This window comes from Patagioenas fasciata, chromosome 2 (assembly GCF_037038585.1).
Source record: "Patagioenas fasciata isolate bPatFas1 chromosome 2, bPatFas1.hap1, whole genome shotgun sequence".
In the NCBI taxonomy this organism is placed as follows: Eukaryota; Metazoa; Chordata; class Aves; order Columbiformes; family Columbidae; genus Patagioenas; species Patagioenas fasciata.
This window is the reverse complement of record NC_092521.1, coordinates 18315261-18330242: the sequence shown is the minus strand read 5'-3', so window position 1 is coordinate 18330242 and position 14982 is coordinate 18315261. Positions and strand designations below refer to the sequence as shown.

The window sequence follows — 14982 nt, the reverse complement described above, 5'->3', positions numbered from 1 at the left end:
CCAGTATAGGTTGGGGAATGACCTATTAGAGAGCAGTGTAGGGGAAAGGGACCTGGGGGTCCTGGTGGACAACAGGATGACCATGAGCCAGCACTGTGCCCATGTGGCCAGGAAGGCCAATGGCATCCTTGGGTGTATTACAAGGGGGGTGGTCAGTAGATCGAGAGAGGTCCTCCTTCCCCTCTACTCCGCCCTGGTGAGACCCCATCTGGAATATTGTGTCCAGTTCTGGGCCCCTCAGTTCAAGAAGGACAGGGAACTGCTGGAGAGGGTCCAGCGTAGGGCAACAAAGATGATTAAGGGAGTGGAGCATCTCCCTTATGAAGAAAGGCTGAGGGAGCTGGGGCTCTTTAGTTTGGAGAAGAGGAGACTGAGGGGTGACCTTATTAATGTTTATAAATATATAAAGGGTGAGTGCCACGAGGATGGAGTCAGGCTCTTCTCAGTGGCAAGCAATGATAGGACAAGGGGCAATGGGATCAAGCTGGAACACAAGAGGTTCCACTTAAATTTGAGAAAGAACTTCTTCTCAGTGAGGGTAACAGAGCACTGGAACAGGCTACCCAAGGAGGTTGTGGAGTCTCCTTCCCTGGAGACATTCAAAGCCCGTCTGGACACATTCCTGTGCGACCTCACCTAGGCGTTCCTGCTCCAGCAGGGGGATTGGACTAGATGATCTTTTGAGGTCCCTTCCAATCCCAAACATACTGTGATACTGTGATACTGTGAATTTGCCACTATTCAGGCAAGTAGAAGAATGATAACTCCATTCCTTTCTATGTAAATCTAAAGGGTTTTCTTGCAGCTATCAGAGTCAAGAAAGTTTACAAGCATAACTGGTGGATGAAGATAAAAGAGGGAATAAAAAAATCAGGTAGAAAAGTTCTCATAGTTTTTAAAACAGTTTTTTTTTTTTTTCCCTGCCTCCCACATAGGAAGTTTAAAGTAAACATTTTGAATTATTGAAACATAGTGCACAAACTCAGTTATCAGTATAAATAGTATACAAAGAACAAAACAACTGTTATAGAGTTTTGAGATTAGTATTAAATGGATCAGCATATAGGGACTATATACATCTTAAATTCTTCATATGTCTTCATGAAACTTTCACCAATATTAAAACAAGATGTGGCACTATCAAGAGCAAGTTGTAGCCCTACACACACACAAAGTAAAGAGACACATAGTCTTCTAGTTTCCAATAAAAAACAACCACTCAAACAGAAAACCATCTACATTAATGTCAGTAGCCAGGGCAGTTACATCAATAAGAGGAAAAAAAGAACCACATATTAAATGAAGTAAATGAAAAATAAATTATATGTTCTGAAAACCCTGTTCTGTACTAGTTCAGAACGGATAAATGGGAACTCTTCCTTCTCTGCCTGAGGAGCAACAGTAAGGGCAGCAATTTATTTTTGTTAAGTATATTGCTTCCCTCTAATGCTCTGTTCCCAATACAGCTGTTTCATTCTTTCAGTCACAGTGCTTGTCAGGTATAAGTTTGATCCATGTTTGGTGTAATTTGTATGCTAAGCAGCAGACTCCATGATTTGATTAAACAGCATATCAAAAGTTCAGTAGAGTATTCAGTCTGTTCAGACTTTGAATGGAATTTTATCTGCATAGCTCCAGCAATCTAAAATTTTAGCTGATAGAAAAAGTAACGCAAAGTACATGATTAACTTCTTTGCCAACACTTCCTGAAGACCAGAGATGCATTATCCATTTCTTAACCAAAATCTGTAGCTAAAAGACTGAGCTTTAACTACGAAATATTATGGAGTTGTTTTATTTGTGTTTGGGGAAAGGAAGCCTTGTCTGGAAGTTGTTATTTAAGTATCTTGGTGTCCCAATGTTGAATTACTTACCCTCCCTAGTTCATAGTTAAAAGGGAACTGTGTATTCACTATTCATCCCTCAGCTTTTTGCTGTAATACTTGATGATGTTTTTAGTTTTTTTTTGTTTTTTTTTTTTTTTTTAACTTAGTTCTATTGCTATTTTTTCATTTCAGGAAACTTAATTGTTCTTTACTTACTTCGGAGATTTCTTAGAGTTTAGTCAAGGCATTAGTGTTCACATACATTTACAAACTAGTGATGTGTATTGGATAGGTTTACAGCATTTGTTACCTATTGATTCACTTAAGACTAAAGTTAAAGTATAATCCTGATGTCCTATTCTTGTAGCCAAAAATGTGTACTCCACATGCAGCAAAATAGGCAAATAAAGCAGTTTTCATTTTAGTTATCATTTCTGGAAAACCATAAGGAAGTTTCTGCAAGCTTATCTTCGAAGGTGTTTTACTGGGATTGACATAAATCAATCTAAAAGACTACAAGAAAAAAAAATGTGGATAACGAAGACTAATTTCCTGATCTTCAAAATATTAACATTACCTACCAGGCAATATTCCCAAGTCAATCACACATCAAATCTTCCACTGATTCTTTTTCAACTGCTGGAGATGAGGACTAGTCAATAATAACAGAATCAACAGAAAAACTTCAGAACTGGTTTCATGAGAAAAGTTTTGAAATGTGTGACTGCTGCTTTGTATTTCCTGAGACAAGAACCCTTTATCAATGAATACATGAAGAAAGAGTCCTACAGATTTAAGTCAGTTTGGAAGAGCTTTGAGAGATGAGACACAATGAGTTCCACAGATATCATTCCTTCCCACACTATTAAGGGTTGAGTGTCTCTGTCTTGCTACAATATCAAGCTGAAAAAAGTGATAATCATAATAAAGAATACTTCTTCCAGTTTGTTTTGTTTTGTCTTTTTAAGGGATTGGGAGGAATATCAGCTCATTACTAGATCTCTAGGCTGCTGACTCAAAAAATCAACACTAATTACTAGGTATTACTTTCATCTAAAAGACACACCTGCAAACCAGCAAATATTTCTGCCATTGACATTTACAGCTGAGTGGTGGCCTTCCTCCATCTATAATAGATTTGACATTACTCTTAAGTTCACATTAATTGATTACCAGTATTAAAGTAGAATTTTATTTCATAAACATCTGAATCTTAACATTTTCTAGTTACATCTGCAGTGCACAGGGTTGGAATGGCACTTGAGAAATCTTAAGTGCATAGAATTTTACGAAATTGCATATGCATTCAATGACGAAGGAAGAAAAAAATAAAAGTTTTAATTGCTTTATATTAATTTATATTAGTATAAAAGTTTCTATTTATATAACTGTAGCTCCCTCCCTACAGTGCTGTGTCTTTTACACTAAGCTAATAGTTTAAAAGTTTCAACCTAAAAAGTCTTGAGGAAAATGCAGCCATATACTTTTATTGGATTGGCATAAAAAATGTGGGCAGAAATATCATTATACTGATTTGAGTGGATACTGATTCAAGTTCAAATGTAAGACCTGACTTCAAATCTTACGCTAAAGTTAGTTTACAAATCTAACCATAACTTCACTAATTTTTCTGCTTCCTTAAGAAATTTGAAAAACTGTTAAAATGACATAACTCATCTGGATGTCTTAACGGTAACTTGAATAACAGGATGTTTTGGTTTGGTGTGGTGTTTTTTTGCCATGCTATTTATATGTTAATAAATACTAAGCATCTTTCAAATTAAATATTTCTGTATTAATTAGTGTAAAAATTAAAAGTTATCTACTTGGATCTGAAGTAATCAGTGAGGCCAAAATAAAATAAATATCCCTGTGGATGCTGGGTATCTAGTAGCTTTTTTTTTTTTTTTTTTTGCTTCACTTCTGTTTTAAGAAGAACAGAATACTTATTTTTGTTTAAAATCACTTTTCGTTTTCTTATTGCTGCCTAATTTCACTTTACATTGGTTGTTTAGGTCTGCTTATACCGTAGGTATAATTAATCCCTTTTTGGAGGTGCCTATGTCTGGCTAGTAATAACAGAAATCCTAACATAATGCTCAGATGGCTAAAGTTAGGTAAGATAAAACCCAATCTGAACTGTAGTTGTTTCTTAGAAACAACTTTCCATAATCCTTCTAATTTTAATAACTACATGGGAGAAAAAAATCTTTTTTTTTTTTTAATCAAGTGTGATTGACATGGTACCTCTTGTTCCTTTGATTTCTGAGAGGTAAGTTTAATTAAATTGTGTATTCTGAAAAATTAGACAATAATTTAATACTTTTATGCTGCAAGACACTTGCCCTTACCATGAACTTAAATATGTAGTTGACTAAACAAGACATATCTGGAAATGTATATTTTGGGGAATACAGTAATAAAAGCTGTGAACAAATCAAAATAATTGCTACTGAATTTATAGGGCGAAATCACTCTATAAAACTCTGGAAAGTTCTAGTATCCGATTATTTCCTTTGTTGCTTCTTTGTTTAATAGAAAAATTATTTTCACATGTAATTACTGTGATTACCATTTGCAGGAGATGTTACACACCACACAAGATTACAGTTATTTAAAGCATTCATTTCATGTATAAAATGTAGTACATAAACAGTGTATTAAATTAAGCTTCTGGGTGTAATGTTTATTATGTTTAGATCACAGCGTAAATTTTGAAGATACTGAGAAAGACAACAGAATTCATAAAAGATATAATTAGTGAATACTTAACACTAAGAATATAATACAAATACACATTAAGGCAGCATTTCGTTCACAGTTTCAATCTTTTTTAACTATATGTGGTCAAAAAAAAGTATATTTATTTAAGGAACAGATTACGGAAACATTTCAAGTTGACTAAGTTTTGTCTTTTTAGAAATGGCATTGATTTAGATACATCTTTTCTAAAATATTAATAACATCAATTTACCTGATACTGTACTGTCACAGACAGATGATAAACTTCAACAGCATGAGGAACGACAAGTCTAGCAATAACAAATACATTACATGTGTACGTACCTTAAGTACATCTCCTTGTGCTAAGTGAAATGTTCTGGCGGAAATATTGATTCCTTTTCCTGCTTGTACCTGAATGCTATAAATACATTCATGGTTGTTTTCATAATTAAGAGGATAATTTGGGGACAATAAGATTCCTTCATTACTTGTTGTGGAGGCTCCACATTCAGCTGTAAGTAAAAGAAAATGTTAAGGTATATTTTAATAGAAAACATAAACATTTTTATTAAAGGTGACAATGGGAATGTTAATGTAATATAGTTGCACTTTATTAACATTATCAACATTTAATATCTAGTTTTAAATGTATGTTCATGACAGTGATTGAAGGCTACAAGAATATTTTAAGTTGTTGCAGAATTTTAATGGAAGTATGTTAAATAATATGGACATTTATATTAACGGCACATTCCATTCCATAATTATATTTTAAAGAATCTTTCTTGAATTTTGTTCTGGAGGAAATAAACTTGTTTTTGCTAAAGCTTATTTCTCCAACACAGAAATTGACAGAGATTTCTGAATTAAAGTAAAAGTATTCTAGAGGTTTACATGTGTATATATTGACATATATATGCACACATATAAATATACATACATGCAGATACACACATTTTCACATAGATCAGTGAAAAAAGATAAATCTTCTCTATTGGTAATGTACTATAATAAACAACACGATCAATGGTATAAATTACAGTAGAAAAAGACTTATACTATATCTACCAATTAAACAAAAGAAAAAATAATTTCATTAATAAATGGGTAGAAAAATAGTAACCTGGGCGGGGGGGGCGGGGACGGGCGACAGACGGACAGGGAAGGAATTAAAGGTTTAAGCTTAAGAGTTACAAATAAAAATAAGAAAGTGTTTCCAAGTAATACTGTTACCATTCTAAAAAGGAAACTTTACAGTTGCGGACTTTGGTAACTAAGTTCAATCACAAAAAACCTCCGAACATAAAAACTTGAGGTAACGCTACATTAGACATTAATAACTAACTTCCATTTACTGTCATATTTTAGAGTACTTACATAATTTTAGTTAAGATATTTTAGCAGTGAAGTACCAAGTATTTAAAATTAACACTGACAAACTCCTACAGTTCTTTCCTTCCTTTTTTATTTAGTTTTGTATGTGTCACAGTTGAGACAGGCAAACGACAGTTATGTGTCATTGTAGTGTAAGGATAAGAGCACTTCCTCTCTTTTTAATAGATTTAAATTAATTTTAAATTTAACTGTAACACAAAATTTTCTGAATGTATGTTGTTTTTGGTTTTTTTTTCAGGATCACTTCAATATTCTTGCCATTTATTTTAGCCAGTCTCATAAGAATGCACCCCAGTTATCTTAACTTGGAAAAAACATTGTTTTATAATTTCACAGAATAATCAACTGTATTGTGCAAAACTTGTGGTACTTTAATGGCTTGAAAAGATGTCTAAACAATCTATGGTATATCTTTAAAAAACTATTATTGTTTATTAAAATTATCATCCACCCACCTGACTTGTTTGAGTGAAATACAGGATATTGAAATATATATTTTGTACATTAAATTTGTACAAAAATAAAGTCATTGAATAAAGTCATTGATTAAGTATTCTTTTGGTGTGCAGGTAAAACAAACATTGTGCAGGAAGTCAAATCAGGCACAGATCAAAGCAGAAGAAATGTTTGAAGACTATGTTTAATTCGACAGAGATACGGAACAAGTACCCAAATAATTCAGGTGTCATCACTCTGCCATAGAACAGTCGGATACACATAACCTAGACAGAAGTGAAAAACCTTCTAATCCACATGATCATGTCTATCCTTTAATTTTATTCTCAAATAAGCGTGTATTTGCTACTCTGAAGATGCATAGGTCGGTTTGAATTACAACATAGAGGAATAAGATGATTGTAATTTTAAGTTAGTGGGATATTCTTTCCCATTCCAGAGAGACAGAAAAGTCAAAAGGCTCAAGGTATTTATGGTATTAAGTTGAAGCAGCAACTCTGTTTCTATCAAAACTGTAATTCAAAGCAATTTAAAGAAAAAACCTAAACACAGCAGTGAGTCAACTTTTAGGACACTTTTAGCTAATTTTTGAGAACTATGTTATGTTTTCTATTAAAAAGAAGGAAATTTTTCATGTCATAATATTTTTCAATCTGATTGTGTTTTTCTTAATATAGAGAGTATTATATTCCAAGTTGTGGATGCCTTATCACTGGAAGTGTTCAAGGTCAGGTTAGATGGGACTTTGAGCAACCTGATCTAGTGAAAGATATCTCTGCCCACAGCAAGGGGGTGGACTAGATTATCTTCTTGGAAAGCCAAACTATTCTGTGCTTCTAGGTATGATCTCAGCCCCCCTGCTAGCAGACAAGAAAGCATGTCTAGTAACAGCAGTCTTGAAAACCATAGCAGAAAATAATTTCTCTCATAGCATTCAGTCATATCATTACAGTTCCATGGAAACACTGTGGCCTACAACAATGTTTTTTTTTATACACTTCTCAGAGGGATTCTCACAAAATCAAATTAGTACCTTGCTTCTTTACCTGCCTCCTGTCAGTGCAAATTATAACTTCAAACAGCAAAACAGCAAAAATCAACCAAAGAAACCAAACACAGGCAAAACCCCAACCAGTATAATTCTGAATAAGTGTAGATTCAAACAGGGAATATATGTCATTAGTATTATATGACTTTCCAAACTGTACCATGGATAATTCTATCTGCTAATCATCACTTTTATTTGTTAATATGAACAGACAGCTATGTTGCTTAAAATCACATGGAACTTCAGGTAACCTATAGTTTCCTTCTGTTATTTGATGTTAATATGATAGCAGAAATCAAAAAAGAACAAAATACTCCTAAGTACTGAGTAAAAGAGTGTCAGGGAAAAACAACAACAAACAAAACCAAATTGAAACAAAACAAAACAAAACCTGAGTTCTTAAAACAGATACAAACATCTGTAATTTGTTTAAAGTGCTTGGGAAATAATTTTAATGGGCATTAGAGTAAGTGACAGAAAGAGAGACTGAAAAGGCAAGCCTGGATAAAATAAAGGGAAAATGTGTAAAGAGGGAAATAAAAAAAAAAGAGAAAAGAAGACGCAAAACACTACTTCAGAAGTAAGGGAAAAAAATCACAGAGGAACAGAAAGTCTGTGACCATCCTTTAAAAACATACCTAGAGCTATTATCAGAAATTGCAAGCATGTCTGCAGTACCTTAATGTTTCATTTTAGTAGCATTCCCTATTAAATAGAGATGAAATTCAGGTTGTTTTAGTGACATATTTCTTTAAAGAAAAGCTACTTATTTAAGCTGAAACTTAGAACCTACCCTACACACTTTGCTTGTAGGGAAAAACAAAAACAAAAACAAAACACAGAAATAAGAAATAAGGAAACATTTCATCATGCAGCTATGTTTTCACAAAGACTTTAATTCAGCCTTGTATAAAATACAAGGGTTTCTGGACTTAATCAGAAATATAATCATTTCAGTATTAGAAAGAAAAACAAACAAAAACTCAAAATTAATGAAAAGAAAATACTGATATAATAAGCTATTTGTAAGAAATGACTGTTATATCTTTGGTTATGAATATGTGTTACTTGCACATTTCCATAATAAACCAGATGAGTTTAAACTACTGTTTATTAGTACATTTAAATTCTGTAATCTTCTAAAATGCAATTGTTATTGTAACAAAGGAATGAAATGCATCTGTTCGGGTAATTTAACCACTTGAAAACAATTCTTCAATGAATGGCGCTTTTTTTTTTTTTTAATATGCTCTATTAGGAGAACTTTGCAAGGTTTCTCACAATTCAGCTGATGAAATACTTATAAATAAGTATCAAAGAAAGAAATGTGACATGCTGCTACAGATTGAAATTCAGCCATTGTTTTGTTCAAGAAAATCCCTTGGAATCAAAATATAAGAGCTGTAAATAGCAGTTCTGTATTTTGAAAATATGTTACCTCATGGTTAGGAGACTAAGAACACTGCAACAGCTTGACTGAGCAAGTGAAAACATTCTAAAGAGGATTTTTTCATTCAACCAATAGAGGCAGTAGACTGCAAATCAACAGCTACTTCAGAAAGTATACCTAAATTCAGTGGTCAAATAACTGTTTCTTATAAAAAGATTAATCTTCAGAAGTTCTACCTCTTCAACTGATGGCAGACGAAAGCAAGAAAATAGACTCTTGTCAAAACAGTGTTATTTCCTTGAATAACTTGAGTTATGAGGTCCTCAAAAGATTTCCAGGTGGTTTTAGCATTCTGACAGAGTTAAGTACAAGGAAACTTATGCTGGTGAAGAGAATGTAAGGAATCTTTTCCTCTTCAATCAATAAGAATCATGTTTTTCACTTTTAGATTGTTCCAAAAGATCAGACTTCCTTTCATGGATCCAAAAACAAATAACTCAATTTTTTACTATGTATCTGCACTTCATGAATCTACATCAGAGTTGATCTGAACATCAAAAGATTAACGTAACTCTCTGTTTATTAAATTTACTTTCAATATACTTTGCACATAATATTTTTGACTCTTACTTGGCTTATGCTTTAATGAAAGACATTTATTTATACTATTACTATTATTTTTCACAGTCAATAGCTCCAGCTGACAAGAATGGAGCCCCATATACTTTAAAGAACATGTTCCTACATTGCAGGTGACCAAAAGAAGATGGAGAAATAGCATGACAAATGAGCTTCTGCATTAGTATAAACAAGATAAAATGTATTAACAAATATATATTGTATCTTAGAATAATTTAAACAACCAATGCGTAAAATTTGATTTTAAACTAACTAGAACTGTCTCATAAAAAAACCCAACCAAACAACAACAACAAAAAAAACTAAACAAAACAACCCCAAAATATGAAAACCCCAAACAAAACACAAAATAACTCAAGAACTGTTGGAACTTAGTGAAGATTTCCATGCAATGACCAGGAACAGTTAAAACTTTTTGTAAAATATTAGAATACATAGGAAATTTAAAGAAAGTGGTTATCACATTATAACGCAATTATATTATCTGATGGTGGGCTCTCAATGGCCATATTTACTTTGTTTGGGATATCCTGTCCCTGAAGAAAATAACAGCAATACAACATATTCAAAAATGAGAGAAGAACGGAATAAATTTACTTCTGGCAAACTAAAGAAGGATTAGGATTGATTTGATTGAAGAATTAATGACACATTTACAAATGAATATCACTGTCCTAAAACTGAGAATTCATGCTGTCAAAACATCCTACATATTAAAAGAAATCTTAGTTACAACTACCAAAAGACACCTTTTACAGCCCAAAATATTAAATCCAACCTTTGTCTTAAATTTCACGTATGCACAGAAATGGATAAAGCTATGCAGCAAGACTCTAATGACAATATGGAATAAAATGTGCAGAGAGTAGTTAATGGCTTTCTCTCTAATTAAGAGACCTTGCAATTACTGCAGACATACCTGTGATAGAACCTTCACATCATTGGCTACATAACTGTGCTTCAGTTCAACACTGAATTATTTTTTTCTTTCATACAATATAACCCTTCAGACATTTCTAGTTTTCACTGATCAGGTATACCTTGAAAAGCACCTTAACTCAAGCTTTGCAGATAAGCTATATTGGTAAACAGGAAAAACACTATCACCTTAGAAAAATATTTATCAGCAATCATCCATAGTCAATATTATCTGAAAAGAATACAATACACATTACATAAATCAATTTGCTTGTAGGTTTTATGTTTGGTTTTGTTTGTTTGTTTGCTTTTCATAATCATAAAGGGTATAGCTCCTTTGAATGTCAAAAACTTCAATCTTAACTGTTTAGGACATAGTGAGAAAAATGGACAGAAAATGTTATAAGGAGAAATATAAGTGTGAGTAGCATATAAGGAAAAGAATACAAGATTTTAAAGTCAATGTTTTCCAACTAAGGTTTAGCACACCAATATGTATGGCCCTGAGGAAGCCACAGGAAAAGGCCCTACACAGTTGGGAACCTATGAAGAGACTCAATTATTTTCTTTACACAGACATAGAAACAATTATGGATTATAAATTCTGATATGACAGTTATAATGAAAAGTCATGCAATTTGGCTATCGAGCAGTCTCATAATGGAAGGAAGAAAAAAAGAAAAGAAGAAAGAAAAAAGAAAATAAAAGAGGACAGGGGAGACAAAAAAATACATGAAGAATCCTGGTATAAAAGAGACAACTTTCTACATTTCAATAGTAATTCCAAGAAAGTAGTGTGTGTGGTGAATATGAACACTGCATTTGGTTATTATTTGAATAAAGCATGAAAATAAAGTATGAAACTCAGGAATGGCAATATTCTTACAGATCTTTAATCATCTTAATTCTGTTACAGATTGTCAGACAAGTTTAATTTTTATTTCATTATTTCTTTATTATTTCATTCCTTTAAAGCAACACTAATTGTTCTTCTTTATTCTTGTTTATACCACAGTTACAGGGAAGTTAAAACTGTCTTCTTTTAAGCTATGTATGTCACTGAAAATTATAAGGAGCACTAAGCAGTGCTGTAAATGATTCAGAACCAGTTCAAAGGCACTACAGCACCATAAAAAAGAGTGAACTGCATATTGACAAACTTAAGATGATACCTGTACTTGTATAACAAGCTGGAGATATGCCCCTAATATAATGTTGAAAATGTTGATTACTTAGGACTATCCAAAGCTTAGATTTTGCTTCCAGAAAAAGCATAAAGTGAAAAAGTATTCATACTTGCAGTATTTTTTCAAGAATCTGTTACTCAGTATCAAAAATTAAATGTTTTCACTGTCCATGTTGAAGTTCAAAGCAAGCACTGTAAAGACTCTCTGCTCTTTTTATTTTATTTTTTTTTTAATCCTTAGAAATATCAATTTATTAACAGATAGTACTGGGTGTGGCTGGGATAGACTTAATTCATAGCAGTCCATATAGTACATGTTTTAGATATGTGACCAGAGCAGTGTTGATAACACATCCATGTTTTAGTTACTGCTGCACAACATCAAGATCTTCTCTGTTTCTCATGATGGTTCCCCACTGAGTAGGCAAGAGGCTGGGAGGGTACACAACTGTGACAGCTGATCTGAATTGACCAAAGAGATATTTCATGGCACAGAGTGCCATACTCTGCAATAAAATCAGGGGAATTTTTCAAAGTAGTCACTGCTTGGAAATCGACTGGGTATCGGTCCGCTGGTGGTGAGTGATTGCTTGGTATCACTTTATTTTATTTTTTTTTTTTTCCCATCACTTATTAACTGTCTTTATTTTGACCAACATCTTTGGTTCTGGTTTGGTTTGTGGTTTTTTTTTTTTTTTTTTTTTGTTGTTTGTTTGTTTGTTTGTTTTTGTTGGGTTTTTTTTGTTGCTTTTTTGTTTTTTTTTTTCCTTGCTTTTGACTTTTTGATTCTATCCCTCATCCCACTGTGTGGAGTAAACAAGTGTCTGGGTTGGTGGCTCATCTGCTAGCTGGGGTCAACTCATCATATTGATCAACATCCTACACCATTCAGACTATTTCATACTCATTTCATAGACTATTCAGACCACTAAAAATATGCGGTGGTAAACAAAGTACTCTCAAAAGACTAGTCTAGTGAAGAAATTCCTGCTACTTTTCTTTTCTTTTTTCTTCTCCCTTAACATACCCTTCAGCATTTTCTTGAAAAAAATGGGGTATTTACCTGAGTAAGCAGAAGAAAAACTCAATAAAATGAATGCCAAAACTTTATTATTAGCAATCAACTGCATAGAAAGTTGTAAGGAGTAATAGCAGATCAAAGACTTTCAATCACTCACCAGTATTGCTGTCTTCCTCATAATAACAAGAGATTAAAATATAGAAATATCAGTACTCTCTGTATCTCTTCTGTTTGATAAGACCTCACATTTGAGTAATCTAATGACCTTTAAGAAGTTAATTTCAAAGCACAGATAACTGGATAAATATAGAAATTCTACACTCAGTAGGCAAGAATGAACACAAATCTGAAAAGACCAACAATTGACATAGTTTGATAGAAAATAAAGCATCAGTTTTCAACATATGGAAGCAGTTAAAGAGATAAGTGGACTTATCACATTAAATAAACTTGTTCCAACAGTTACCTCTTCCCACAAGAATAAAACATCCCCTCTTCATTTTTAGTTATTTGCTTAAAGAAGCATTAACAGTCATAGGATAAAATATTTTATATTACTGCTTATTAATCATGAAAGTCTCTATTTAAATAAATATAACAGTTTTCAGAATTGAATTGATGTGATCAGTTTCTCACTGTTATGATTTTTAACAGTATTATTAATTATGTCTCCAGATGTATTGAAAAGGAACACTCATTTAGATACCCAAAAAACAGCCAGCCAAAACTAAACCAAATAAAACAGAGAAAAAAATGTCAGTATGCCAACATTGTTTGTAAATTAATTAAAACTACCATATATAGGCTGGAAACATGAGTGATACAATTCATGAGTCATTACAGACATCTACCCCACAATAAGCTGACTCAAATAGTGGATTCTTTTACCTATACAGAGAACACGTGCACTTACTATAAGGTAACCCTAGGGTACTAGGAGTGATGTACAGATATAAAAACAAGACATACACATGTATTTTTGTGAACCTCTACCAACCATGTCATTAGCAAATGTTGATATTTGTAATTATCGTGTTCATCACGATTTAGGAGTAGTAGTATTCAGTAACAGTTTATCAACTTTGAAGCTATTAGTAATTTAAAAGAACAAGCTAAATAAACAGAAATATGGAAAATATTTCTGCATTTTTAGAAAAAACTTGTTTTAAAAATTGTTCCAGCACAACATCAAGTCCTATAGAATTCAGATAATGTCATCATTTGAGCAGTTCAGCTTTAAAAATTCAGTAACAAGTATTCATTTGTTATTTGGACATTACTTTTTCATTTATTAGTTCTTAATTTCAATTTTGTTTTCTTAATTTCAAATTCAGGTTTGAAAAATAATGTCTTCATAAATTGAATAATAGTAATATGAATTAATATATGACATTTATTTATCCAACTTCCAAGTAAAAAGATGAAGACAGCTTCTGATTCATTGGCAAATTATTTATTCTTTAATCAGTTTCTTAGATTAATGTCATTACTTTAGAATTCCTAGCTTAATACGTCTCTCAGGTTCTTCAATGTTTTCTTCTGGTTGTAACTATTCTAAGCAACCACTACCATAGAGTTCACTTTCAGAACAGTAATGAATGTATAAAGCAAGATAGAAATAATACAAAATTTGAAACATTAACTAAATTATATGATCAATTTTTAGCATCCACACTCTTCACTTTGCTAACAAACTTCTTCTTCTTACAGATTTTTAGCTAATGACAAATTCATAGTATCTCAGATGAAATTTCTTAAGTTTTATTGAAAGCAAAGTTAGTGATTTCTTCTTTATCCATTAATTCTCTGTAGTTTGCATGAAAAACCGAAATTATTAGTTCTCTTTACAGGACTTAGAATGCTAACATGAAATTCTGACCAATAAAGATGACCATTTTAACGGATGTGCTAACCTTTTGCTATGTCTGCCCAGAGTAAAAGAGGGAGATAGGAAGAGTGATAATTTACCTAGAGTTTTGGTCAAATAAAAAATGTCCCAACTATATGTATGTCATGTTTTTGTGATGTACAGTTGAATATACAGAAAAGCACAAAAGGAAATAAATCCACACTGAGAATAAGTCAGAAAGTAATAATACAAACTGTGAATTTTCAAATGATGACAGTAGGCTTAGTAGTTTCAATCTTTAGTTGGCCATTATTATACACATATTATAATGATGAAACAGGAATAAAAGCTAGTTTCAGAAATATAGACAGCAGTGTTTTGTTTTGTCTGTACTTGAAGATATTACAGACAGAATAATTACTGAGTCTTAAATATTCTCGATCTACTGGAAATCTAGCATAGCTATGTATTTCCAAGAATCTCTGCACCATGTCAAGCAGACCTATCTCACATTTGGCAAATGTGACTTC

The 14982-nt window shown here is 32.4% G+C and overlaps 1 protein-coding gene across 5 annotated transcripts in view; it reads right to left on the bottom strand.

The window, feature by feature from the left end:
• The window catches only part of CSMD3 (CUB and Sushi multiple domains 3), a 637009-nt gene that overhangs the window by 214757 nt on the left and 407270 nt on the right, over nt 1-14982 (bottom strand). For all 5 annotated transcript variants that reach the window (XM_065830155.2, XM_071803847.1, XM_071803848.1 and 2 more), the window contains one exon: nt 4893-5062. In XM_065830155.2, coding sequence (XP_065686227.1) covers nt 4893-5062 — 170 coding nt within the window. The remainder of the gene's footprint in view (nt 1-4892; nt 5063-14982) is intronic.